This window comes from Carcharodon carcharias, chromosome 11, assembly GCF_017639515.1.
Source record: "Carcharodon carcharias isolate sCarCar2 chromosome 11, sCarCar2.pri, whole genome shotgun sequence".
Classification (NCBI taxonomy): domain Eukaryota; kingdom Metazoa; phylum Chordata; class Chondrichthyes; order Lamniformes; family Lamnidae; genus Carcharodon; species Carcharodon carcharias.
The window spans coordinates 6,345,761-6,370,927 of record NC_054477.1 but is presented as its reverse complement, the minus strand read 5'-3'; the positions used below and the strand labels follow the sequence as shown (position 1 = coordinate 6,370,927).

The 25,167-nt window shown below is 45.4% G+C and overlaps 1 protein-coding gene across 3 annotated transcripts in view; it reads left to right on the top strand.

The window, feature by feature from the left end:
- nup98 (nucleoporin 98 and 96 precursor) overlaps positions 1–25,167 on the top strand; it is a 78,743-nt gene that overhangs the window by 21,135 nt on the left and 32,441 nt on the right. For 2 of the 3 annotated variants that reach the window (XM_041198826.1, XM_041198825.1), the window contains exons 8-19: positions 2,286–2,351; positions 4,794–4,963; positions 6,419–6,556; positions 7,551–7,686; positions 11,291–11,383; positions 12,911–13,051; positions 14,786–14,919; positions 15,957–16,147; positions 18,576–18,695; positions 20,154–20,437; positions 22,367–22,480; positions 23,334–23,472. In XM_041198826.1, the coding sequence (XP_041054760.1) occupies positions 2,286–2,351; positions 4,794–4,963; positions 6,419–6,556; positions 7,551–7,686; positions 11,291–11,383; positions 12,911–13,051; positions 14,786–14,919; positions 15,957–16,147; positions 18,576–18,695; positions 20,154–20,437; positions 22,367–22,480; positions 23,334–23,472 (1,726 nt within the window). The remainder of the gene's footprint in view (positions 1–2,285; positions 2,352–4,793; positions 4,964–6,418; positions 6,557–7,550; positions 7,687–11,290; positions 11,384–12,910; positions 13,052–14,785; positions 14,920–15,956; positions 16,148–18,575; positions 18,696–20,153; positions 20,438–22,366; positions 22,481–23,333; positions 23,473–25,167) is intronic. The other variant, XM_041198827.1, reaches the window with a different exon arrangement.

Sequence of the window (25,167 nt, the reverse complement as noted above, 5' to 3'; positions counted from 1 at the left end):
ATTATAATCAAAACACCTCTGTAAATGCTGCTGCACGCAACCCCATCACCACCCCTATCACCCTGGCTCCTGACATGCATTCACTAGGAATCAGGGTACCTGTGTCACGCTTGAGCCTATCACTGTGGGAGATTCTTAGGGCAACGTGCCCATTCTCCTGTGCTGCACCCCTTCAAAGATGCACAGCAGGCAGTGATTTCACCGCCGCCGCCGCCCCCCCCCCCCAATGCATGTGCAGCAAGGGACCTCACTGGGGATCAGCACTTGCTGATGTTGTTTTTCCATCAGTCACTGGGTTCGAGGGGGTGAGATTTCCCAACAACCCCTGCATAGCTGTCGTGCGTTAAGCAGTTTTAACACTGTGCAGGTGCTGAACGTAAGAAATAGGAACCATTTAGCCCCTTGAGCCTGCTATGCCATTAAATAAGATCATGGTTGATCACCTTGTGTTTCAATTTCCACCTTCCCATCTAACCCTGATAACTTAGGTGCTTGTTAGGCAAGGGAATCACTCTACCTCTGCCTTAAAAATATTCAGTGACCCCGCTTCCACCATCTTCTGAGGCAGAGAGTTCCAAAGTCAAGCAACCCTCAGAAAAAATTTCTCCTCATCTCTGTCCTAAAAGGGCAACCCTTAATTTTAAAACAGTGCCCCCGAGTTCTGGACTCACTCACAAGAGGAAACATCCTTTCCACATCCACCTTGTCAAGGCCGTTCAGGATCTTGTAAACTTCAATCAAATCACCCCTCACTCTTCTAAACTCCAGTGGAAACAAGTGCAGTCTGTCCAACCTTTCCTCATAAGACAGCCCACTCATTCCAGGTATCAATCTAGTAAACCTCCTCTGAACAGCCTCCAATGCATTTACATCTTTCCTTAAATAAGACCAAAACTGCGCACACTGTTGGAAGTGCGGTCTCGCCAATGCCCTGTATAACTGAAGCATAACATCCTTACTTTTATGTTCAATCCCTCTTGTAATAAAAGATAACATTCCATTAGCTGCCTTAATTACTTGCTGTACCTGTAGCCTAACTTTTTTGTGACTCATGTACTGGAACACCTAGATCCCTTTGCACCTCAGAATTATGCAGCCGTTCTCCATTTAGGTAATACTCTACTTTCTTTGTTCTTCCTGCCAAAGTGAACAACTTCACATTTTCCCCATGTTAAACTCCATTTGCCAGATCTTTGCCACTCACTCAACCTATCTATATCTAATAGTGCCGGGGCAACACCAAAGTAAACTTGAGCGAGATTTGTCCTGGGCTAGGTTCCTCCTTCAAAATAACAGTGAAAAAAAGCAGTTTGGCTATCTTAGTGGATCTTGCTGTGTATGTTAAAAGTTTCATCTGTCCCACCTAACTGCACAAAAAATCAGTACAATCCAAAATATTTCACTGTATGTAAAGCACTTTGCAATGTTTAAAAATGTGTGCATGCTTGCTCTTTTATTTGATTATTTTGTCACAGAATTTTTCTTTAGTGTTTATTTCCCCAGCTTTTTATAGCACAAAGCCTAAGGTAAAATAGGGCACCTTTTTCTGCACTCTGATGGGATCTTATTAACTCACCAGTTGCTCGACCAGGAACTTCCCCTAAGTGATGCAGTAACTGGTTTGTTCTCTGTGGATGATGGTGGCAAGGCCAGCTATTGCCCATCCTGAGGGCATTGAGTCAGCCAGGTTCCTGTTGGGCTGGAGTCACACACAGACACAGACCAAGTAAGAACGGCAGGTTTCCTTGCCTCAAGGATGGGAGTGAACCAGTTGGATTTTTATGACAATCTGACAGATTCATGGTCACTTGTACTGGCTTTTGATTTCTGGATTTTCTTAAAAACTTTATCCAAATTCTCAAAACTGCCCACAATGGGATTTGAAAACTCTGGATTACTAGTCCAAGCTTCTGGGTTATAGAACAGTAACATACCCACCACACTCCTGTTAACCCTCTGTAAAAAAAAAAATGGACTGGACTGAAGTTGAATCCATGCCCAATCACTTGAGGGGGGTGTTATACACTTTTTTTTAATTTAAAATATGTACGGCAGCATTTATAAAATGCTGTTTGATTTTTCTCCTCCTTTACTGAAGGCTATGATTTTTGGTGGGGGTGCTCTGTCTAGCATGGTTCTTTTGGAGCAGCAGTTACTGATGGCGAGCTACCTGTGCCCACGGGCTCCACAGATGTCGATTTGTCACCTTTGTTGGCGCTTTGGATGTGTTTTAAAATTTTTTTTTCAAAAAATCAAACATTGAACGAGTGACTTCCTCTCCTCAGACACTGGTCTCCTTTCCCAAGTGGGTGTGCTGGGGACAGTCTGTGGGTCCAGTCTTCAAAAAACAGGTAGGGACTTTCATCGTGAGATTGAAAAGCTTTGATGACAGCTGAGACCAGGTAGTGGTTCGGTCTTTTTACAGGAAGTATAAACTACACTGCTCAATTGCGCTGGAAGCACTTAACAACCAACAGCAAAAGCTGGAACCTGCTCCTTCGGGATCCAGCTCCTGTTTTCCTACTTCTATCCCCCCATCTCTCTTGAAAGCATTGGCTCCCTTGCAAATAAGAGTCCTGTGGGCACAGGCAGCTATCTGACTGCTCTCTCTTCCCCTCCCCACGTGGCCGTTCTTTGGAGAGTCTTCAGTGGCAGTGTTGCCAGGCTGTTCGATTGTGACTGCCTCGCAACAGAACCCCATCTTTCATTTTTGCCCAGTGTCCACACGTGTGCACATTGCAGTGCTGGGTCACTCTGTGCCCAGCTACTGGGAGTGTGCATCATGGGTCAAATAATGCAATCCTCTTGGAAAACACCGCGGTCTTGTTAACGCAACTCTTAACAGTTATGTCCCACATGCCTTTTACAATCTGTGTGCGTGTGGTTTTGTAAGTATTCTGTGGGATGAGCAGAGGGTAACAGGAGTTGCTGTACTAGATTGTGTTCAAGGAAAATATCCTTCTGTGGAATTTGAAAGTAACTCCACAGTTTTGAGAACGAAAGGAGCTATTGGAGGTAGGAATAGTGAAGAAGCTTTCTGATGTGCTGAGCTATTCAATGCTCTTTTTGTCCAACCTAGCTTTACATGGAGCGGAGGTTTGCATTGCCTTAACAGTGGGGGAGAGAGGTTTGTTGGGGGGAAAGAGGGGTTGTGGGGCCAAGAGAGCCGGAGCCAGGCTTGGATGAGCTAACTTGTTTTGCAGAAAAGAACAGAACTCAGTGTAATAGTAGGAAATCACACCTCTTCACCCAAACAATCCTTTTACTTTAAATTCATTCTTATAAGTCTAACGTTTATTGCCCGCCCCTAGGTGTCCCAAAGAAGGTTATGGTGGGCCTTCTGTTTGTTACAGTTGAGTGGTTTGCTAAGGCAGTTCAGAGGGCCGTTAATAGTTCAACATGTTCATGCTGGACCAGCGTCACATTTAAACTCAGTCTGGGTAAGGACAGCAGGCTTGGGTTAAGTGGAGCAGCAGAAAACTTGCTGTGTGAATGGATGTGAAGCGTTGAGCATCCTGCCATCACAGTTGTCATCTTGTATGGCTTTTCAATATCTCTACACTGCTGTAGAGCTGAAAGGCTCTCTCCCAATGAGACACTTTTTGGGAAAGGAGAGGAAGGTTCAGAGTGACTCTCGCATCTGTCAGCTATTGACCACACATTTCAGAAAGGGTTTAATCTAGCCTTCTGCCAACCAGATAACTGTGGTGCTTTCTGATAAACTCAGGGTGCAATGGTATAGTGGGGGTGGGTTAAAACAACCCTGCACCCCTGCTTGACAGGAATACTGGCTGCCCACAATTTATTGGATTGGTTTGTTGTATTTTATAGTGTCAGAACTCCTCACTGCTTGGGGTCTAGGGTGGGAGAACCTACACACCGAAGCTGATCTTGACTGGGTATTCGCTTGTGACACTTTTCACCAGATTGTTGCCAGTTTGTGGAGCTCGGGTCCGTGTTTAACATTCAGCTTGTTACAGGCTTCTGCACAAAATAGCTGTCGCCTGGTTGAACTCCCTTAAAAGTTAGCAGAAATTGATTATGAATAAACGATTTAGGCATATCTTGGTACTTGGTAAGGTTTCCCTTCATAGTCTCCCACTAGGGAATTTACACAGGAGGAGCACAGTCCATGGTCACGTTAATGAAAAAAGCTCTACAGATTTTCCTCAAGTAACTGCACTACCATGTACTACAGGAAAGTGTGTTGGGGAGTTGATGAACATTAGCAGTAGACCATTCAGCCTCTCAAGCCTGCTTCACCATTCATTTAAGATCACGGCTGATCTTCAACCTCAGCTCCACCTTCCTATACTATCCCCCTTTTCCTCAGTTCCCTTACTTTTCAAGAATCTCTAGTTCTCTGTCTTGAATATACTGAATGACTGGGGTAGAGAACTCCAAAGATTCACAGCCCGCAAAAGAAATTTTGCCTCAACTCAGACTTTGACCCAGTGTCCTAGACTCTCCTGTCTAGATGTAGCTAACCCTGTATATGTTTGTGGGGGCTGTCTGTTGGGTGTTTTGTCTTTTTTACAGAAAATGCAACAGCTCCAGTCAAGCTACAAGTGGAGAGACAAGTCTGTGCAACAGTGGAAACAAGTTTGAAAGTGCCTCTGCTTGGGGGGGTGGGGTGGGGGTCGTGGGATGTCTGACAACTACAAGAAGGTGGGCAGGGGGTGGAGGTGAAACCCACTGGGGGATGGATGACCTGCAGCACTTGGCTGTCTCTCCAACCTGTCGTCGGGATGCCATCAGTCCTCTCCATTGATGTTGGCTTGTCTGTGTTTCAGGCACTGGCGCTTTTGGCACAGCAACGGGCGGCCTCTTCGGTCAGGCACAGCCGCAGGCCAGCACTGGCCTCTTTGGGAACAAACCCTTCGGACTGGCCACCACGACACAGAGCACCGGCTTTGGTTTCGGCAATGCTAACACCCTGGGTCAACCCAACACTAGCAGCATGGTAAGAGCATCAAGAGCCTGTGTGCTCATTCATTCCGCAACCACTTCAGCCGTGTGGGCTGAGAGGGTTAACTTACATGAACAGGTTGTATAGACCAGGCTTGTATGCCTTCAAGTTTAGTAGATTAAGGGATGACCTAATTGAGGTATTTAAGATGATTAAAGGTTTTGACAGGGTCGATGGGGAGAAACTATTTCCTCTGGTGGGCGGCCGGGGGGAGAGAGAGTCCAGAACACGGGGGCAGAACCTTAAAATTCGAGCCAAGCCATTCAGAGAAGATGTCAGGAAACTCTTCCTCACACAAAGGAGGGTGGGGTGGGGGGGTGGAAATCTGGAACTCTTCCCCCTGCCAAAAAGCTGTTGAGGCTGCAGGGCAATTGAAAATTTCAAAACTGGGATTAATAGATTCTTACAAGAGCAAAATGCTGCAGATGCTGGAAATCCAAAATAAGAACAGGAAATGGCAAGGCAGCATCGCTTCAGGTCACTGATCCTTCATTAGAACTGGGAGCACTCCGAGGTGTAACTATTCCTAAGCAAGGCAGGAAATGAAGTGTGGAGTGGGGGAGTGGTTTGGATATTAAGGGTAAATGGAACCAAGGTGGGTAAAGTTGCAGTGGAGTTCAGCTTCTGTCCAGCTGATGGGCTGACTGAGCTCAAGGGGTTTAAAGGCCTCCTGTGCCTGTGGCAGGAATGGTTACAACACAGAAAGAGGCCATTCCATGATTTTTTTTCTCCCAAGTGCCTATCCAATTCACTTCTGAAAACCAAATTGAATCTGCCTTCACACTCTCAGGCCTCTTTGTTCTTTGTCAGTTTGCACTTCTGTATATTAAATTTCATTTGCCCTTTGTCCGCCCAATCCACCAACTATCTATACCTACAGCTCAACAACCCTATTTACTGCACTGTGTTCACATTCATGTGTTGAGAACCGACTTTAAACCTTACTGCATTCCTTCTTACTCTGACCATCCAACCCCAATGCCTTACTAATTCCTACTGTAGTGCTATCTGTCTTTCCTAATTCTTTGAGCACCTTTTTTTCTTTCTAATGTTACTTGGCAAGGCGATGGGAACCAGGAGGTTAGTTTAAGCCCTCCCCACAATAGCACTAGCAAATCGCCCCACAAGGAACTGGGTTCTGGCTCTGTTTAGCTGCAAGCCATCCGGGTTGGACAAGTCTTAACCACCACCCCTATCCCCTCAAAGAATCTTAAAACCATCCTTCCTGCTGAACCACAGTGAAAGGGTGAGGAAGTGGGACTAGATCACTTGCTCTTGCAGAGAGCCAGCACAGGTGCAATGGACTGAATGGCCCCCTTCTGTGTTGTATCCATTCTATGATTCTGTAAAGTGCTTTAAGGAATCCCAGGGTTATGAAAGGTGCTATAGAAATGCAAGTTCTTTCTATTTCTCTCTCTGAGCAGTAACTTGTTCCTCTGTTCCCCACAGAGTTTATTTGGAACTGCTCCGGTCTCGCAGTCAGGTGGGATCTTTGGAACCAACACCAACACCAGTACCGGCAATGCGTTTGGTACAGGGGGCGGCCTTTTTGGCAACACCAACGCTGCTTTCACCAATGTCAACAATGTAAGTCCCAGAGTGCCAGGTTATTGTAGGTTTGTGGCCTGCTTTGATGTTCTGTAACTGAGTTCAGCCCATGGCCATGCTGGAACAAGTAAAGTGAGGGGTTCAATCTCTCCAACTCTGACAATCTTTGAAATTCGCAAACCATTAAACTAGGCCATAGAATTGAAAAGCAAAGAAGTTATGTTAAACTGTATGGAATCTTGGTTAGACCACACTTGGAATATGGGGCACAGTTTGGATCTCTATAAAAAGGATATTAAAGGCACTGGCAAAGGTGAAGTAAAGATTCACATGGCTGACACCAAAACGGAGATTAAACTATTAAAGGATTGAATAACTGGGGTGACTACTACTTAAAGAGAAGGTGGATGGGGATGTCTGAAAAAGGTTTTTAAAATTATTTAAGGGTTTCATAGGGTAAATGTAGAGATGTGGTGTCCGCTTGTCGCAGAGATTAGAACTTAGGGCCTTTTAAATGTAAGATTTCTATTTCGTTCCTTCATTGGATATGGGCGTTGCTGGTTAGACCAGCATTTATTGCCCATCCCTAATAAATCCAGAAGGGAATTCAGGAGAACTATCTTATTTAGGGTGATGAGAGTGTGGAACTCGCTACCACAGTGAGTGGTTCAGATAGATAAACACATGAGGCAGAAATGTAAGGCGTTGGCAGTAGGATGCGATGAAGGATTGGAGTTGGCTCGTTTGGAGCGTAAACATTGGCATTGTCCTGTTAGGTTGAGGATTGGAGACCGCGTGAGGTGTCTTGACTTTAACAGTCGTCTACGTGGATGGACGAGTGAGTGTTACAGCATCTGGAGCTTGGATGGGTTGGTGGGGAATTGGGTGGTGGAGGATCGGTTATTGTGCAACTTTCTGGCTAACCAGGCTGTAAAATAGGGTGGTGTACCATTGACAGATGTGGGGAGGTGGGTGTAGAACTAGCTCTAACCATCTGATTGTGAACTGTGTTTTTTCGCTTGCTCTTCCACAGACCCTGTTTGCTAATAAACCTGCTGGATTTGGAACAGCCACGACAAGTGCTTCCACCTTTGGCACAGCTAGCGCTGGACTGTTTGGTAACAAGCCAAACCTGGCTATCGGAGCCAGCGCCAATACTTCAAACTTTGGTGTGTGAGAGCAAAGTTCCCCTAGTCTGAGTTTTAGTTCCTCTGCTGGATACCAAACAACTGGTTCACATCAAGGCAGACAATCTCATTCCAATGAGAATGCTTTCTAATGGAAGCAGCCTGCTATCTCTGTTTCCAGGGAATTTCACAGAATTGTTGCAATGCAGAAGGAAGCCACTTGACCCACTGTGTCCACACTAGCTCTCTGAATAAGCAATTTACTTAGTGCCATTCTCCTGCCCTCTCCCCATAACCCTGCACACTCTTTGTTTCCAATTAACAGCCTAGTTCCCTTTTGAGTGTCTTGATTGAACCTGCCTCCACAACACTGTCAGGCACTGCATTCCAGATCCTAACCACTTGCTGTATGAAAAGTTTATTCTTATATCACTTTTATCCTTGTGCATGAATCGCTGAAAGCTAGTATGCAGGTACAGCAGGGAGTAAGGAAGGCAAATGGAATTTTGACATTTATTGCTAAAGAAATAGAGTAAAAATAAAGGGAAGTGTTGTTGCAACTGTACAAGGCATTGGTGAGACCGCACCTGGAGTGCTGTGCACAGTTTTGGTCCCCTTAATTGAGGAAGGATGTAGTTGCATTGGACGCGGTTCAGAGGAGGTTCACTAGATGATTCCAGGGATGTGGGGATTGTCTTATGAGGAGGGATTGAGCAGTTTAGGCCTATACTCGCTAGAGTTTAGTAGGATGAGGGGAAATCTAATTGAGGTATATAAGATGCTAAAGGGGATAGACAAAGTAGACGTGGAGCAGATGTTTCCCCTTTAGGGCATTCTAGAATGAGAGGCCATAGTTTTAGGCTAAGGGGTGGTAGATTTAAATCAGAGATGAGAAGAAATTACTTTTCTTAAAGGGTCATGAATTTGTGGAAGTCACTACCTCAGAATGCAGTGGATGCCGGGACGCTGAATAAATTTGAGGAGATATAGACAGATTTTTAATTATAACGGGATGAAAGGTTATGGGGAGAGGGCAGGAAATTGGAGTTAAGGCCAAAATGAGATCAGCCATGATCGTATTGAATGGCGGGGCAGGCTCGAGGGGCTGAATTGCCTACTCCTGCTCCTAGTTCTTATGTTCTAAGGGAGGTGGTGAGGTAGAGCTAGAAACTGACGTATATACAGATATCGCCAAGGTTTAGCATGTGGATGAGAAATAGGAGGGGGCTAAGGATCAAACCTTGAGGGACACAAGAATGGAGAGAGAACAGTTAGCAATAATGGCTAACATGGTGGCCAGGAAGGGAGGTTGGAAGATCAGTTCAGTGCACTAGGGTCAAGGTGCAGGAGTTGGGTCTCTTGGATAACGGTTCAAGAAACTACAGAAGAACACTTGAGATAGAAGTGAGGAAAATGGCAGGGGCAGCTGATCAGATGGTTTCCGTCTTCATGGTAAAGAAATCCACAGTTGTTGGATGTGAGGGCAGAGATGACCAGTGTGAGATTTTTATCAAGACAGTTTGCAGTAGAGGAAAGAAGCCGGTGGTGGGGGTGGAGACAGGATATCTTACATTTGCTTTCCAGGATGATCCTGAAATAGTGAGCAGTTTTGGCAGACAGGAGCAGGACCATATAGTATTTGTGGTCCAGCTGGATCTGGCGTATGATGACCAAACCTGTTGTCTGCTATGTTCTTTCAATTCTGCTTGCCTTGGATTTAAGAGAGCAGAGAAGGGGTCATGCAAGGGGAAGGACCAGGGTGAGAGAGTAGTGGTTTTATTGGAGACTAGGGCATCAGAGGTGGAGATGTGGGTGCGCTTGAGCTGCAGAAATGTTAAGCTGAATCAGTGCCAAGACTAGAAATAGTTAGGATTTAGAAGGTATCATTGAGTGAATTAGGGGATAGTTTATATACGGCAGCTACAGAAGGAAGCAGTTGGGATGGGGAAAGGAATTGTGGGTGGAGAGGGGCCTTTTCTGTGATTGATACAATGGGAGTCATAAGGCCATGGGAGAGCTCAATGGGGTGGCCATGAATTTGGGTTGAGAAGTTTATGGAGAGAGAGTTTAAGGGTAGATAGGAGGGCAGTGAACTTAAGAGCATAGTAATTTGAGCTAAAGATCGAAATCACCAAAGATGAGAAGACAGTTGGTGGAAAGGTTGAGAGGGGAGGGCAGCGAAGCTATGCCGGTACCTGGATGGGCAGTAGAGAACAAAGATTTTAATGGGAGCTGAGAAACATGGAACAAGGCAAGATGGCCAGAGGATTAGATCAGTTTTTAATCGGTGATAAGAGCCACACCACCATTAAGATGGTCTTGGAAGGCCAAGTGGTGGAAGGTAAGGAGGCTTCATTTAGGGGAAAGGTGTCATCAGCTCTCAGAGAGGTTTCTGTTAAGGCCATGGTGCACAATGAGTTCATGGATGGCAAGGGCCTTGTTCACTGGTGAATGGATAAACTGGAGAGCAGTATGGAGAGGGACAGTGAGAGCTAATCCAATGGCAGTCCACAGGGTGAACACTGGGAGGGGTGAGTTGGATGGAAAGTTGATTGATGAGATTAACCAGTAGCAGAGCAGGTGGGTGGTAGAGTGGGATGGGACATTTGGGGTTGCTGCTCATTAGGCATTGAAGACTGTCTCAGTGAGCCATTCGGAGGGTGCTAAGAGAAGCACAGACAGAAGCTGTGGGGTTTTCTTAAACATATCGATCAGATCACCCCTCAGTCTTTGAATTCGAGGAAATACAAGCCTGTGCATTGTGTCCATGTCACCAGGCCCTGTTCCTCTATCACCCCTGTGCTCACTGACATATTGGTTCCCAGTCAAGCAATGTCTTGATTTTAAAATTCTCACCCTGGTTTTCAAATCCCTCCATGTCCTCGCCCCTCCCTATCTCTGTAGCCTCCTCAAATCTTACAATCCTCTTATCCCTGTGCCCTTCCAATTCTGGCCTCTTGAGCATCCACAGTTTTAATCGCTCCATTGGCGGCTTTGCCTTCAGATGCCTGAGCCCTAAGCACTGGAATTCCTTCCCTAAACCTCGCAGTCTCTAGCTCACTTGCTTCCTTTGAGACACTCACTTAAAACCTACCTCTTTGACCGAGCTTTTGGTCATCTGTCTATATCCCCTCCTGTGGCTCAGTGTCACATTTTGCTTTGTAATGCTTCTGTGAAGTGCCTTGGGACATTTTATGTTAAAGGCACTGTATAGTTTTGTTTTTTAGCCCTGGTATCAACTTGACACCCCCTGTAAGACTAATGTATCCTTGCTGAGGTTCAGCACTCAGCGGAGTGCTATGATATGTTTTGCATTAGTTTTTTGAAGTTGGGATTTTGTCACCACTTCCTCCTTTAAAGTGTTGCCTCCTGCTCATATTCAATAGGTTCCACATCCAAATTTCCATTGACCATCCAGGCCTTCTGGCTGCTTGGGCCACTGCTCACTGTGGAACCTCAGGAGCCAGTTTAAATCTCTGACCAAGTTAATATGTCCATGTGCTGTTGCAAACATGAATATTGCTGTGCTATTGAGAGTGCACATTGCTGGGCCATGGTGATACAGATAAGGGTCAGAGACAGAGGCACAATGGTTTAATTGAAAGGTCAGTCACTGTGACTTGCTGCTTTGGATCTGTTTTTCCAGGATTTGGAGCAAATGCGGCAACAAGTGGCCTGTTTGGGAGTAAACCTGCAACTGGAGCCCTCGGAACTACACTCGGAGGTGGATTCGGATCAGGTGAGCTGTTCGTGGGGGAGTGAAATATATGGGATAATAGAAACGTAGAGGCTGGTGTCAGAAGTTCACTTTTTCTGCCTTCATCCCCACGACCATCACTTCCCCTCCCCTCCCCAAAGCAGGATAAAGTGCATGGGCAGTGTACTTGGATACAAGAACAGCAGCTTTGCACTGGCCTATGTGACACCATTGCTGATCGCAGCTGAGCAGCTATAACAGCCCCAGAGGAACGGGAAAGGCCATTCAGCCCCATGAGCCTATTGTAACACTCAGTTAAATCTTTGATCCTTACCTCAAGTCCATTTACCCAAATTCGCTCCACATCCTTTGATACCTTTACCAGTGCTCCCTGTAACATATTACCAGTTTTTTTTCTAATGCACAGTGCCTTTAGATTTGTTTACATGATCACTGCAAGCGCAGTATTTAACACGGCACTGAGCTTCTGTGTACCTTACAGGAGGCTGTGCAGGTTAGTGGAAACATTTATTCTTACCCAACACAGAGCGCGGTCTTGAAAGTTACAACTGATCCCAATGTCCATAGCTGTTTGGGAGAGAGTTCCATATTTGCACTCCCTTTTGTGTAAAGTAGTGCTTCCTGACATCACCGCTGAACAGCCTGGCTCAAATTTTAAGGTTCGACCCTACCCCCCCCCCCCCCACCCCGACTCTCCCCACCAGAGGAAATATTTTCTCATTATCAAATCCTTTATCATTTTAAACCTGCCTATTAGATCACTCCACAACGTCTAGGCTTATGGGAGTAGAAGCTAAGTTGATGCACCCTGTCCCTTCAGCCATATATCATTCTTCAGGAGCCCTTCTGGTTGAAGAGGAGGGTTAAGCTCTTTCATTGGGCTCAGTTGGGGAGAGGAAGAAAATAGCCATGGTTCTTTGTTTGGATCACTTTTCAGGGAAGTGTGTGTAGGGTGAGGGCTGGCTTGATCTGTGATGTCCTGTCAGAGTAAGTAGACTGGGGCCATGTAGTGGTCTGTTAAGAGAGATACCAGACACATGCTGGGACCCAGTCAACAGTTTGGAACTTGCTAGTGCATTGACTGGTGGAACCAAATGGTATAGATTAAGCAGGAGTTAGATAAGTACCTGAGTATAAAGGGTTTTGAAGTTTATGCTTGGAGGAGGCTCGTATAGAGCATCAACACTCATAAAATGACTAATTGTCCTGTTTCTGTGCTGTGTAGCCCCATGTAACAGTATCCCAGTAAGTGTTGCAAGTGGGATGAGGAGAACAAGGACAAAGCAATCTCAACCTTTCTGTTAAACAGCCGTACAAAATTGAGAAGCAGAAAGCTGGTTTGTCACCTACCCTGAGCACCATGACATGTGGAACATTATGATTAGGCAGTTATCCTTGTAGTGCACAGACAGGCCTGCCCACTCAATCTCCTGTCCTGTCATCCTGACAGATGCAGCCTAAAAGACCCAGTGGTGCTGCCATGTCCACCAGTTTTTGTCTGGAGTGTTGTAGCTCTTGATTTGCAATAATTTTGTCCTTTTTTCCTAGCCCTGGGTGCTGGACAGACATCCTTGTTCGGCAGTACTCAGCCCAAGCTGGGCACTACTCTTGGAGCAGGGACGTTTGGAGCAGGAGCCTTCAACGCAGCCAATGCTGGTGTGGGATTTGGGGCACCTCAGGCTGCCGTCTGTAAGTAACCTTCACACCAGGTGTGTGTGTCCTGCATTTAGTCAATGCCGTAAACTTCAATTCATCTGAAAGTCTTGCTGCCCATATCCAAGCTCTCACCCTTGCATTCACCCATCATCTCTGTGCCCAACTGGCCCATGTTGTCTTCAATTTAAGCAGCACCTCAATTTATGTAAGATAAAATTCCCATCCTTTCAAATCTCTGTGGCCTTGTCTCTCCCTATCTCTAATATCCTCCTGCATTACAGCTCTTCGTAGTCTCTGTACACCTCCAATTTTGGCCTCGAACATCCCTGATTTTAAGCATTCCTTCATTCAGCTACCTGGGCCCTAAGCTTCCTTGATGCACTCCGTTGCTTTGTCATCCCTGAATTCCCCCCACTATCAACATCCTGGGAGTTAGCATTGACCAGAAACTGAACTGGACCAACATTATAAACACTAGCTACAAGAGCAGGTCAGAGGCTGGGAATTCTGCAGCGAGTAACTCGCTTCCTGACTCCCCAAAGCCTGTCCACCATCTACATGGCACAAATCAGGAGTGCAATTGACTACTCTCCACTTGCCTGGATGTGTGCTGTTTCAGCAACACTCAAGAAGCTCAACAACATCTGGAAGAAAACAGCCTGCTTGATTGTCACCCCATGCACCACCTTAAACATTCACTCCCTTCACTGCCATCGCACAATCGCAGCAGTGTGTACCATCTACAAGATACACTGCAGGAATTCACCAAGGCTCCTTCGACAACACCTTCCAAACCCGCAACCACAACCACATAGTAGGACAAGGGCAGCAGACACATGGGAACACCACCACCTGCAAGCTCCTCTCCAAGTCACTCACCATCCTGACTTGGAAATATCCTGGAACTCCCTCCCTAACAGCACTATGGGTGTACCTACACCACATGGACTGCAGCGGTTCAAGAAGGCAGCTCACCACCACTTTCTCAAGGGCAACTGGGGATGGGCAATAAATGCTGGCCCAGCCAGCAACACGCACAAGTAAATAAAATAAAACCCCTCCTTCACATCTCCCACGACCAATGGCCAATTTTATTTGATAACCGGTCCTGTAAAGCATCTTGGTATGTTTTACTGCATTAAAGACATTATGTAAATTTCAGCAATGTTGCTGAAAAGAGAGACATGTTGCTGAAGGTTTTCACCTTGCACTCATCAGGATAAACACAAGAATGCCAAATTTCAAACAATCAGCGTTTTATATTACATGTGAAAAGGGTGCTGATTGGTTAGTAGCTTGACTCTGGCCAAGTCATTGCCATGGAGAAAGCAGCGGGGAACTCAGGTTCCCCAAGCTCCCAGGTAATTCCAAGAAAGTGCAAGATTTGAACATATTCCTTTTGGTTGCAGAGAATGGGTCCCTGCTTATGAATGTATGTCACTTGTAGCAAGTGTAAATGAGCCATGTTATGAGCTCGACTGATTATCTTAAATTGTTAGTGTAGGTATTAGTGCACTCAGGGTTGCTCAGAGGATGCTGTCCAATCACAGAACCATACCTAAGAGTAGACACTTTGTTTTGGGTTTTGCAGGCGTCAGTTGGTTGAGTACAGTCTGCCTTTTGCGAACAACCAAAGGAACAATTCAACTAATTAGGGGTGGGCACACCCACATCCCATGAAAGAATATTTTTGTTAAAAAAGCAATGTAGGTTTTTTGGTTAGTTCTATGCTGGTTTTATTTCCTGTTTCTCCCTCTCTTGTTACAGGTCTGACTGATCCAAATGCCTCTGCCACACAGCAGGCTGTGTTGCAGCAACAGCTCAACGCTCTGGCCTACACCCCTTTTGGAGACTCTCCGCTCTTCAGAAATCCCATGGTTGATCCAAAGAAGAAAGAGGAGGTAAATTCCTTGAGTACCTGTCCACAGCACAGGGCCTCAGCCCTTGCCTGGGTAAATTCACAGCCGTTTCACAGTGATGCTGGGCAAGTCCTCAGTGATACAATATAATTATAATTCTGTGGGGTGATTCTGTTGCAGCTCTGTGGTGCCTCAACAGTAGTGGACACTGCTATAGCCCCACAACTTCCTGCCTGAAAGGTGAGTGGCAGCAACTTAAATCAACCCCGACTCAACGATACATCAGATGTTTGAACTGGAAGTGATGTAATCCAGGTGTTTCGAATTGACACAGGAATTCCAAACTATTTCCTCTGCTTGGTGGAAACCCAGAGCAAAGGGGCATAATCTTAGATTTCTAATGGAGCCATTCAGGATCAATCCGTGGAGCGTTTTTTAAACAAGCGAAGTAGAAATCTGGAAATCTCTCCCTGGAAGACTGTGAATGCTGCTGGTTGTTTGGAACTTTCAAGACAGCAATTACACAGCACCTTTTAATGCAGAAAATCTTCCAAGGTGTTTCACAGGAGCGTTTATAAAGCAAAGTTTGACAGTGAGCCACATCATGAGACATTAGGAAAGCTTGGTCAAAGGTCATAGTTTTTACGGAGCGATTTGAAGACGGAGAGGGGCAGAGATTGAGGATGGGAATTCCAAGCTTTGGGACCTCAGCAGCTGAAGGCATGGTGTTTACTGGTGAAAGGATTAAAATTGCAAATGCTAATGGTGCCAGAATTGCAGGGGTGCAGAGACCTCTGAGGATTGTGAGGCTGGAGGAAGTTACGTGGATGATGGGGAGGGATAAGTCCGTGGATAGATTTGAAAACGCGGATAAGAATTTTAAAATCACAGCATTGTTTAACTGTAAGCAGCAGAGCCTGAGATTGATTTTTTGTTGGGTAAGTGTATCGATGGATATGGAATAAAGGCAGCAAAACGAAGTCGAGGTACGGATCAGGCATGAACAAGTTAGAGGGGACAAATTGCAATCTCCTGTTCCTTTGCTTTGAATTGAATTTCTTTCCCCTTTTTTCTGGCAGCGATTGAAACCCACAAACCCAGCGGCCCAGAAAGCACTGACCACCCCTACTCACTACAAACTGACTCCTCGCCCTGCCACCAGAGTACGGCCAAAAGCCCTGCAGGCCACTGGATCCTCCAAATCCCAGCTCTTTGACGGACTGGACGATGACGAACCTGCATCTCTATCCAACGGCACCTTCCTGCCCAGGTAAACGTGTCTTTCTCTCTCTGCACCCCTGTCACTGAATGCTGAGGTCACCATCTCTTAACTTATTCAAATCCAGAATCTAAGCAGTTATTTGTGGATCGATAGTTGATTATTGAAAAGTAAGCTAGACTTTATTTTTATTCGTTCGTATGCTGTGGGCGTCGCTGGCAAGGCCAGCATTTGTTGCCCATCCCCAATTGCACTGGAACTGGTCTTGCTAGGTCATTTCAGAGGGCAGTTAAGAGTCAACTACATTGCTCATTGCTGTGGGTTTGGAGTCACATGTAGGCCAAACCAGGTAAAGATGGTAGATTTCCCTCCCTAAAAGGCACAAGTGAACCTGATGGCTTTTTGCATCAGTTGATGATAGTTTCATGATCACTATTTCTGAGGTTAGCTTTCAATTCCAGATTTATTAACTGCCCTGATGGGATTTGAACCCATGTCCCCAGAGCATTAACCTGGACCTCTGGAATACTAGTCCAGTGACATTAGGCTCCCATCTCCACTTGTAAACAAGCTGTGTTTGGTAAATTGTTTGGATATTAACCAATTACACCAATAAAAAGCAATGCATTCGTTATTGGATATCTGTATATCTGAGGTGTCTCAAAAGGTATTTACAACAAACTTGAGCATATGGGTTGTGGTAATAATGCATATTTGGTAGTGGCTCGATTGGGAGGGATGGGTTTAACGTTGCCTGGCAAAGGGTTAGAGGCTTTGCACCCCAGGAACTGGTGCTGAGTGTGGAAATACTTGACTGTAGGAGCACAATTCCTATTTTGCTGTGACATAAAAAGGAAAATGGAAAAAAGATACCATGGACACTGCAAAAGCTGAAATAAAAACAGCACCCAGCACCTCTGTGGACAGAATCAGAGCTAAGGTTTGAGGTCAATTGACCCGTTGAATATTTCCAACTTCTTCTGTGTTTATAAAAATTAAGGGAGTTTCTATTTTTAAAAATAAAGCTTTCAAAAGATTGGGCAGGTCGGCAGAGAAGTGGCAGATACAGTTTATTATGGGTAAGTATCAGGTGGTACAATGTGGGAGAAACAGCCAGCAACGTGTATGGATTCAATGGGACGATACCGAATGATGTACAAGAAACGGGGTTCACCTAAAGAGGTGGGTAAAGTCGAAAAAAAAAATCTTAGATTTTAGAAATGAAGGCGTGAGAGTGTGAACAAAAGATAATAAATTTACCTGAGAAAACTGCAACTAAAAGCTGACAGTTCCCATGATGGACTTCATACTATTATCTTCAAAGAAGTGGCTGCTGAGATAGTAGATGCGTTGGTTTTAATTTTCCAAAATTCCCTAGATCCTGGAAAGCTCCCGCCAGAATGAAAACTAGTGAATGTAGCTCCTCTATTCAAGAAAGGAGGGAGTCAGAAAGTGGGAAACTACAGGCAGGTTAACCTGACATTTGTCATTGGGGAAAATGTTGGAATCTATTATTAAGGTTATAGCCAGAGTACTTAGAAAATCTCAGTGCAATCAGGCAGAGTCAACATGGTTTTGTGAAAGGGAAATTATGTTTGACTAATTTATCAGAGTTCTTTGAGGAAGTAACAAGTGATGCAGATGGAGGGGAACCAGTAGATGTGTGCTTGGATTTCCAGAAGGCATTTGACAAGGTGCCAAATCGAAGGTTACTACACAATATAAGAATTCATGAAGTGGGGGGGATAACATATTGGCATGGATAAAGGCTTGGTTAGCTCTTAGGAAACAGAGCAAGCATAAATGGGTCATTTTTGGGTTGGAATGACATGACGAGTGGAGCGCCAGAGGGATCAGTGCTGGGGCCTCACTATTTAGAATCTATAAATCCATTTCAATGACTTGGATCTAGGGACTGAATGTGTGGTTGCTAAATTTGCTGATGACAGAAAGGTAGGAGAGTAAGTTGAGGAGGACTTAAGGAGCCTGCAAAGGGATAGAGATAGAAATAGTCATTTGGCAGTACAAAACTTGAATATTGTTGAAAAAATACTTTTGCCGAAACTTTTTGCCTTACACTCATCAGGACAATTCGCAAGAATACCAATATCGGGAAAGTGAGGCAGTGGGATTCGTTTGGAATTGATACAGGGCTATGGAGAGAAAGTGGAGCAGTGGGATTAATTTGGGTTTGATAGAGGGCTATGGGAGAATGGAACAGTGGGATTCATTTGGCATTGATACAGGGCTATGGGGAGAGAGCAGGGAGTGAGATTAGTTTTGGATTGGTACAGGGCTATGAGGAGAGCAGGGCGGTGAGAGTAGTTTAGGGTTTATCGGTTTATTAAAACCAGCTTTTTATTCCAGATTTTAGTTGGTTTAAGTTCCCCATCTGGGATTTGAACTGATGTCTGTAGATTATTAGTAGCATATCCACCAGCCCTTGAATCCCTACTTAACTAAACTTCCCTGTGGGCAGGAAGAGCATCAAGAAACTGGTGCTGAAGAGCATGAATAACTCCACTCTCTGTTCGCCTGTACTCTGCAAAGAACCGAATGATCTGGCATCACCTTCTGAATATCCAGAGAATGGGGAGAAGTGAGTACAACCTCTTGGCCTTTTGCTAAACATCTGAGAGTTTTGTTTGCTGGGGAGCGTGTCCTGGCTGGTGACCAGACCTGGTCTTGGAGCCTCTGCCTTACTGCGTGGGTGTGCACTCTGTCATAGTCCCTCAGCACTGACCAGGCGATATACCAGAATCCAAAATACAAACACCTGGTGTGCTGGTGCCCTCTCTGTGTGATTCCCAACTGTGTGTCTTTGTTGAGTGCTAAGAGAATTCAGTGCTGGAAAGAGGAGTAAAGTGCTTCCCAAGCTGAGAGGGAGCTTTTATCCCAACTGTCCTGTGTAAATCTGGTGCGATGGGTTGATGGTATTTCCAGGGTAGCGACGGTGGTTTGCCGGTTGCTGTACCATTCTGGTCTCTAATACTTGGGCTAGTTCAGCAAGTTCACCAGTGAGGCAGATGTTGTATTGCAGCAAACCTGGGTTACGATCAATGAAAATATTTTCAACTGGTCTCGGGTATGCTCAGTGCATCCAAACAGTGGCAGCCTTCACTAACCAGACCATCACTAACTCTTAAAACAAAAGCCAAATATTGCGGATGCTGGAGATCTGAAATAAGAACAAAAAGTGCTGGAAAAACTCAGGTCTGGCAACATCTGAGAAACAGAGTTAACGTTTCAAGTCCATTGTGACTCGTCTTTGGAACTGAATCACTAATCCCATCACCTAAACCACCAAACCTAATAAGATTCTGCAGAGGAGCCTTAACTTGATATCTAACAAACTGCAAGAGGGGGAGGAGTCATTAGAATCATTCATCATGACATTCCAGCTCTTTGAAAGAGCTCTCCAGTTCGTCTCATTTCTCTGCTTTTTTTTTTCCCATGGCCCTCACATTTCTCCTTTTCTAGTATTTAACTTCCCAAAGTTACTGTTGTGAAACAAGAAGGCAGTTGTATGGCATGCAGTTAAAATTCACCACGTGTTTTAAAAATGCTGTATCCAACAATCACATTTCTGTCTGGGTTTACCCCCACTTACCCACCAATTGTAACATGCCTCAACCCCTTCCCCAGTCCAGAAACTTGTCATTTTGTCTCTTGACCCTATTTGTGCTGTCTGCTTACTTTCTAAACTTTAATTGCCCTTTGCAAAAGCACTATCCATCCCTTCCCACCCCCCCACACCCTGCTGGCTCCCACCATTGCACCCTCTGAGACCTAACCTTTCCACATTGGGATCAGTGTCACTGTAGAATCCTATAGCCCAGAAAGACCCCTTTCGCCCCATCGCACTTGTGCTGGCTGATTGTAAGATCAAGAACTTTCCCCATAAGTGTTTAGTTCCCAGTTTGAATTTCAAATTTCATTCAAATAAGCTTCTGGAACCATCCCTGGCATCCCAGAACTCTTTGGAAGCTAGTGCTCATCTCTCTCCTTTCTTCACATGGATGCTCCAAATAATTGATATCTTGGTGGTTCCTCATAGTGAGCGGGAATGCCGGCTGGAGAGAGAGGATGAAGACCAGCAGGAAGTGAATAAATGCTACACTAACACCATAGTTAAGCCGATCCCACAGACACCTGAGGGGATGAACTGCAACAAGCACCAGAACTGTGCCATGGATGACACCATCACAGAGATGAACTTGAGGAACAGGCTGCGAAATGGCACATTGGATGGGAGCAGTGAGGATCCATGTTTCATTGACGGATCCTTGAATGAGGAGCGGGAGTCTGAGATAGATGACAATTTGCCTCCTCACCCAGCAGGTGAGCCATTGTAGGGTAGGGAGTTTATTAATTTTATATTGTTATTGTCCACAGGGCATGAACTGGGGCTTCATTCAATTGTGCTCCTGGGGCGTAGTGATTTTCACATCTGTTTTATATGTAGAAGGTCCTAGTTTCAATCGCTTTAAACCCTTCATGTTGAAGCACATTATTTGTCTCCTAAGACTATCTTGAACTTTATATTTTACAAAAGAGGCCTAAATAAGCATTGACTTAAACTAGGTTAGGAGGTGCATGTTTGTACTATGATCTTCTCTAAATAAAGCTTAGAAAACTGTGTGAAGATTGGCTCCTGTTCTATCCTTCCCCACATAGCTTCCTAGAACAGAGCACCAGCCACACTCATAGCTGCAGACACAACTGTGTCTTTTCTGTTTGTCTCTTGAATATTAAAAAGTTGTGGGCTCAAGCCCTTTCCAGAGATCTGAATGCATAATCCAGGCTGACACTCCCAGTGCAGCACTGAGGGTGAACTGCACTGTTGGAGATAGCAATTTCCGTGTGAGACATTAAACCAAGGCTCCGTCTGCCCCCTTGAGGGATGTAAAATTTTCCACGGATAGTTAAGGAAAGGCCATCTGGTCTGTCCAGCTTGTTCCACGCCATTGTGGTACCCTGAGGATCCCAATATTAGAATCTCAGCAAGAATACCGGTTATGTTACTGGGTTGGTAATCCAGAGGGCTGGTCAAAGGATCAAAAGTTGAGTTCAAATCCCATCGTGGCAGTTTGTGCATCAAATTCAGTTTTGAAATAAACCTGGAATTTAAAAACTAGCAGCAGTAATGGAGTTATTGAGCTGTTGTAAAAAGAAACCTGACTCACTAATGTCCTTTGAAAGGAAACCTGCTGTCAGGCCAAAAAGGCGTTCTGCTTGCCTCACAAATGAGTAATGTACTTGAATTTCAGTGCACTTGCAATGACAGGTACGTAGGTCGTACATCCTAATGACTCTCAAATTGTATCGAACAACACATCCCTGGGCTGTTCACAAAAGGCAACCATCTCAACCAACCCGTACTTGCAAAACTGAAAGCATAATGTCCATTATTAAATGTGATTTTACAATTGGACAGCACTTGCTGAACAGTCCCAAGTGTGCTAAGAATTACACTAATAATTTAAGATCATCAGTCAGGCTCTCAATGTGGCTCATTATGCTTGCTAAAAGCTACATATATGCAGAGGCCTGTCCTCTGCTGGCAAAAGGAACATGTCCAGGCATATTGCGCCTTTAGTTGTGTAAACAGAAGTGCGGGGGACAATAGTTTCCTGGTGTATTCTCCATGGCAATGCCCTGACCAATCTGAGTTGATTCGCCAACCAATCAGCCCCCTTTTTTTCATGCAATATAAAATGTTTCTCCCTTTGAAATTTTCTATTCTTGCATCTGTCCTGATGGGTGCAAGATGAAAAGCTTCAACAGCATGTCTCCCCTTCAACAATACTCAAAATCTGTTGTCCTTGACCGATCTGACCTTTACGCAGTATGGTTGACTCTTAACTGACTTGTGAAATGGACCAGCTAACTGTTTATCTCGAGAAAGCCAGCTGGTGAAGAATAACACTGGAATCAATCTTTACTCAGTCTTGCATTTATTCAGAGTGAAATATTACAAACATACACCTCCTACTCAACCACATCACGGATGGGTAATAAATGCTGGCCTTGTCAACAATAGTCACATCCCACGAGTGAATAAATGGGGGGGAAAAACTGGCCGCAGCCCACCCAGAATCATGTGAACTTCCAGGAGAGGTGAAACCAGGCCAAATTAGGGGAATAAATATTGGGGAAATTCCTCCAAGTCATCGAGGAGATCACTCTGATCCTGATGATGCAATACAATTCTTGCCTTTTTGCCCTATTTATCCAAGTTGTGCTGATGCTGATTGTGTTTTCTGCCAGGCATTGTGCTGACCCGAATTGGTTACTACACCATCCCCTCCATGGATGAACTGGCCCAGCAGCTGAATGAGAATGGGGAATGTATCGTGGAGAACTTCACCATCGGCCGCAAAGGTCAGTGCTCAACAAGTGATAAAACTGGGTGATGGGAACTTGACAAGTGAGGGCTGTTAACTGACTGCACAGTCTTCAACTTGATTTGCAACTCGTAGAACGAAGAAGTCCATTCCTGGAGGTAGCAAGACCTGCACAACATCTTGGCTTGGGCTGATAAGTGGCAAGGAACATCTCTCACACAGCAGGCAACAACCATCTCCAACAAGGGAGAGTCTCTTAACCTCCTCCCCTTGACATTCAATGGCATTACCATTGCTAAATCCCCAACCCCCCCCCCCCCCCCCCCCCCCCCCCCCCCCCCCAACCAGCACCCATTGACCAGAAACTCACTTGGACCAGCTACGTAAAGGCCAGGGCCAATAACGCAGGACAGAGGTTGGGTAGTCTGTGATTCCCTGAAGCCATTCCGCAAGGCACAAGTTAATGGTGAAATACTTGCTTAGATGAGGTGCTTCAATGAGAACTCATCACCATCTTCTCAAAAGACAACTAGGGATGGGCAGTAAATATCGGCATTGCCCATAACACTCATATTCCTGTGAATGAACAATAAAGGCCTGCTATTATCTGATTTTTTTCTAGCTGTGGACACCAGTGTAATGAGCTGTCCTTGCTGCTGTACAGTTCCTTGCCCTTTCTTTGGAACTTGTTGCCCTGTTTTCAGTTTTGGGAAAGCTGTCATCTCCTGTTCCTTGGCGCTTTAAAGCGGAATCTATCTGGCAGCGGTGGGAGGGATTGAGGAGGTATTTGTCGGGTTCGGAGATTGGTGGTTGTGAAGAGGGTGTCTGCCAAGGAGAAAGGGGGTTTCTGCCCCAACACTTACTACTAACTTGCCTATTTTAAAACCCAGGTTATGGTTCGGTATATTTCCCCGGCATTGTGAATCTGACCAACATGAACCTGGATGAGATTGTGCACGTACGCAGGAAGGAGGTGATAGTTTACCTGGATGATGAGAAAAAGCCCCCTGTGGGTGAGGGCCTGAACAGGTAAACATCAGGGTGGAGCTGGTGGGAGATTGTTCCCAGTGACACTATCTTTGAAATGCAATTGTGATTTAAGATTGTCCAGACCCTGGGCCACGCGGATTGGTTGAATTCAAAGGGGGCTGAAGTTGTATGGAGCTTTGGTGAGACTCCATCTGAAGTACTATGTTCAGTTCTGGGCACCACACAGCATTGCAGAATGATACATTAACCCCAGAATGAGTGCAGCACAGATGAACCCCAAATTTCTGCAAATTATTTTCTAACCCGGAACTCCCTCCCAATCCAGCTTCTATCCCTATCACAATACCAAAACTTGTCATGTGACATCCTTCCTGACTGTGATAAAGGTAAACTTTCCCTCCTTGTCCTTCTCCACCTGTCTGCAGCCATTGACACGTTTGACTGCATCCTCCTCTTCCTCTTCCTCCACCTCCACTGTCAGCTACCTAGGTAGGACTGCTTGCGCCTGGTTCCATTCTTATCTATCTAACCGTATCCAAAGAATCGCTTGCAATGGCTTCTCTTCCTGTTCCTGCACTGTTACTGCTAGTATGTCCCCCAACCATGTAGCCTTGGGCCCCCTCCTATTTCTCATCTGTGAAAGCATAGCGTTAGTTTTCACATGTACCCTGACTACACCCAGCTCTACCTACCGCCACAACCACCTCTCAACTCCTCCACTGTTGCTAAATTATCAGTCTGCTTATCCATTATCCAGTAGTGGATGAGCAGACATTTCTCCAATTAAATATTGGGAAGACTGCAGCCATTGTTTTCAGTCCCTGCTTCAAACTCTGTTCCTAGCTACCAACTTCATCCCTCTCCCCGGCAACAGTCTAAAGCTGGACCAGTCTGTTTGCAACCTTGATGTCGTATTTGACCCTGAGATGAGTTTCCAATGACATGCCAGCACTAGGACCGCCTATTCCCACCTCCATAACATTGCCTGATTTCACCCGTCTCAATTCATCTGCTGAAACCCTCACCCATGCCTTTATTACCATATTGACTATTCTAAAACACTCCTGGCCTTTTTTTATTAATTCATGGGATGTGGACATCACTGGCTAGGCCAGCATTTATTGCTGATCCCTAATTGCCATTAAGGAGCAGGTGGTGAGCTGCCTTCTTGTGCCACTGGTGTAGATACACCCACAGTGCTGCTAGGAAGGGAGTTCCAGGATTTTGACCCAGCGACAGTGAAGGAATGGCGATATATTTCCAAGTCAGGATGGTGAGTGGCTTGAAGGGGGACTTCCAGGTGGTGATGTTCCCATCTATCTGCTGCCCTTGTCCATCTACATAGCAGTCGTGGGTTTGGAAGGTGCTGTCGAAGGAGCTTTGATCTCCCACGTTCAACTCTCCATAAACTGCTCCTCTAATCCTGGCCATTTGTACATCTCCCGTTTTAATTGCTCCATCATTGGCAGCCATGCCTGCGGTTGCCTTAGACTCCTTCTGGAATTCTAGAGTTTCCTCCTTTTGCCTCTCCACCTCATTCTTTAAGATGCTCCTGAAAACCTCCTGTTTTGACCAAGCTTTTGGTCAGCTGATCTAATCTCCTTACATGGATTGGTGTCATAATTTTGTTTGAATGCTCCTGGGAAGGGCCTCGTGACCTTTGTTAAAGGTGCTATGTAAATGTAAGTTATTTCATTGTATGCCCCTTAGTTACTGATTCACCATGCAGTGCGA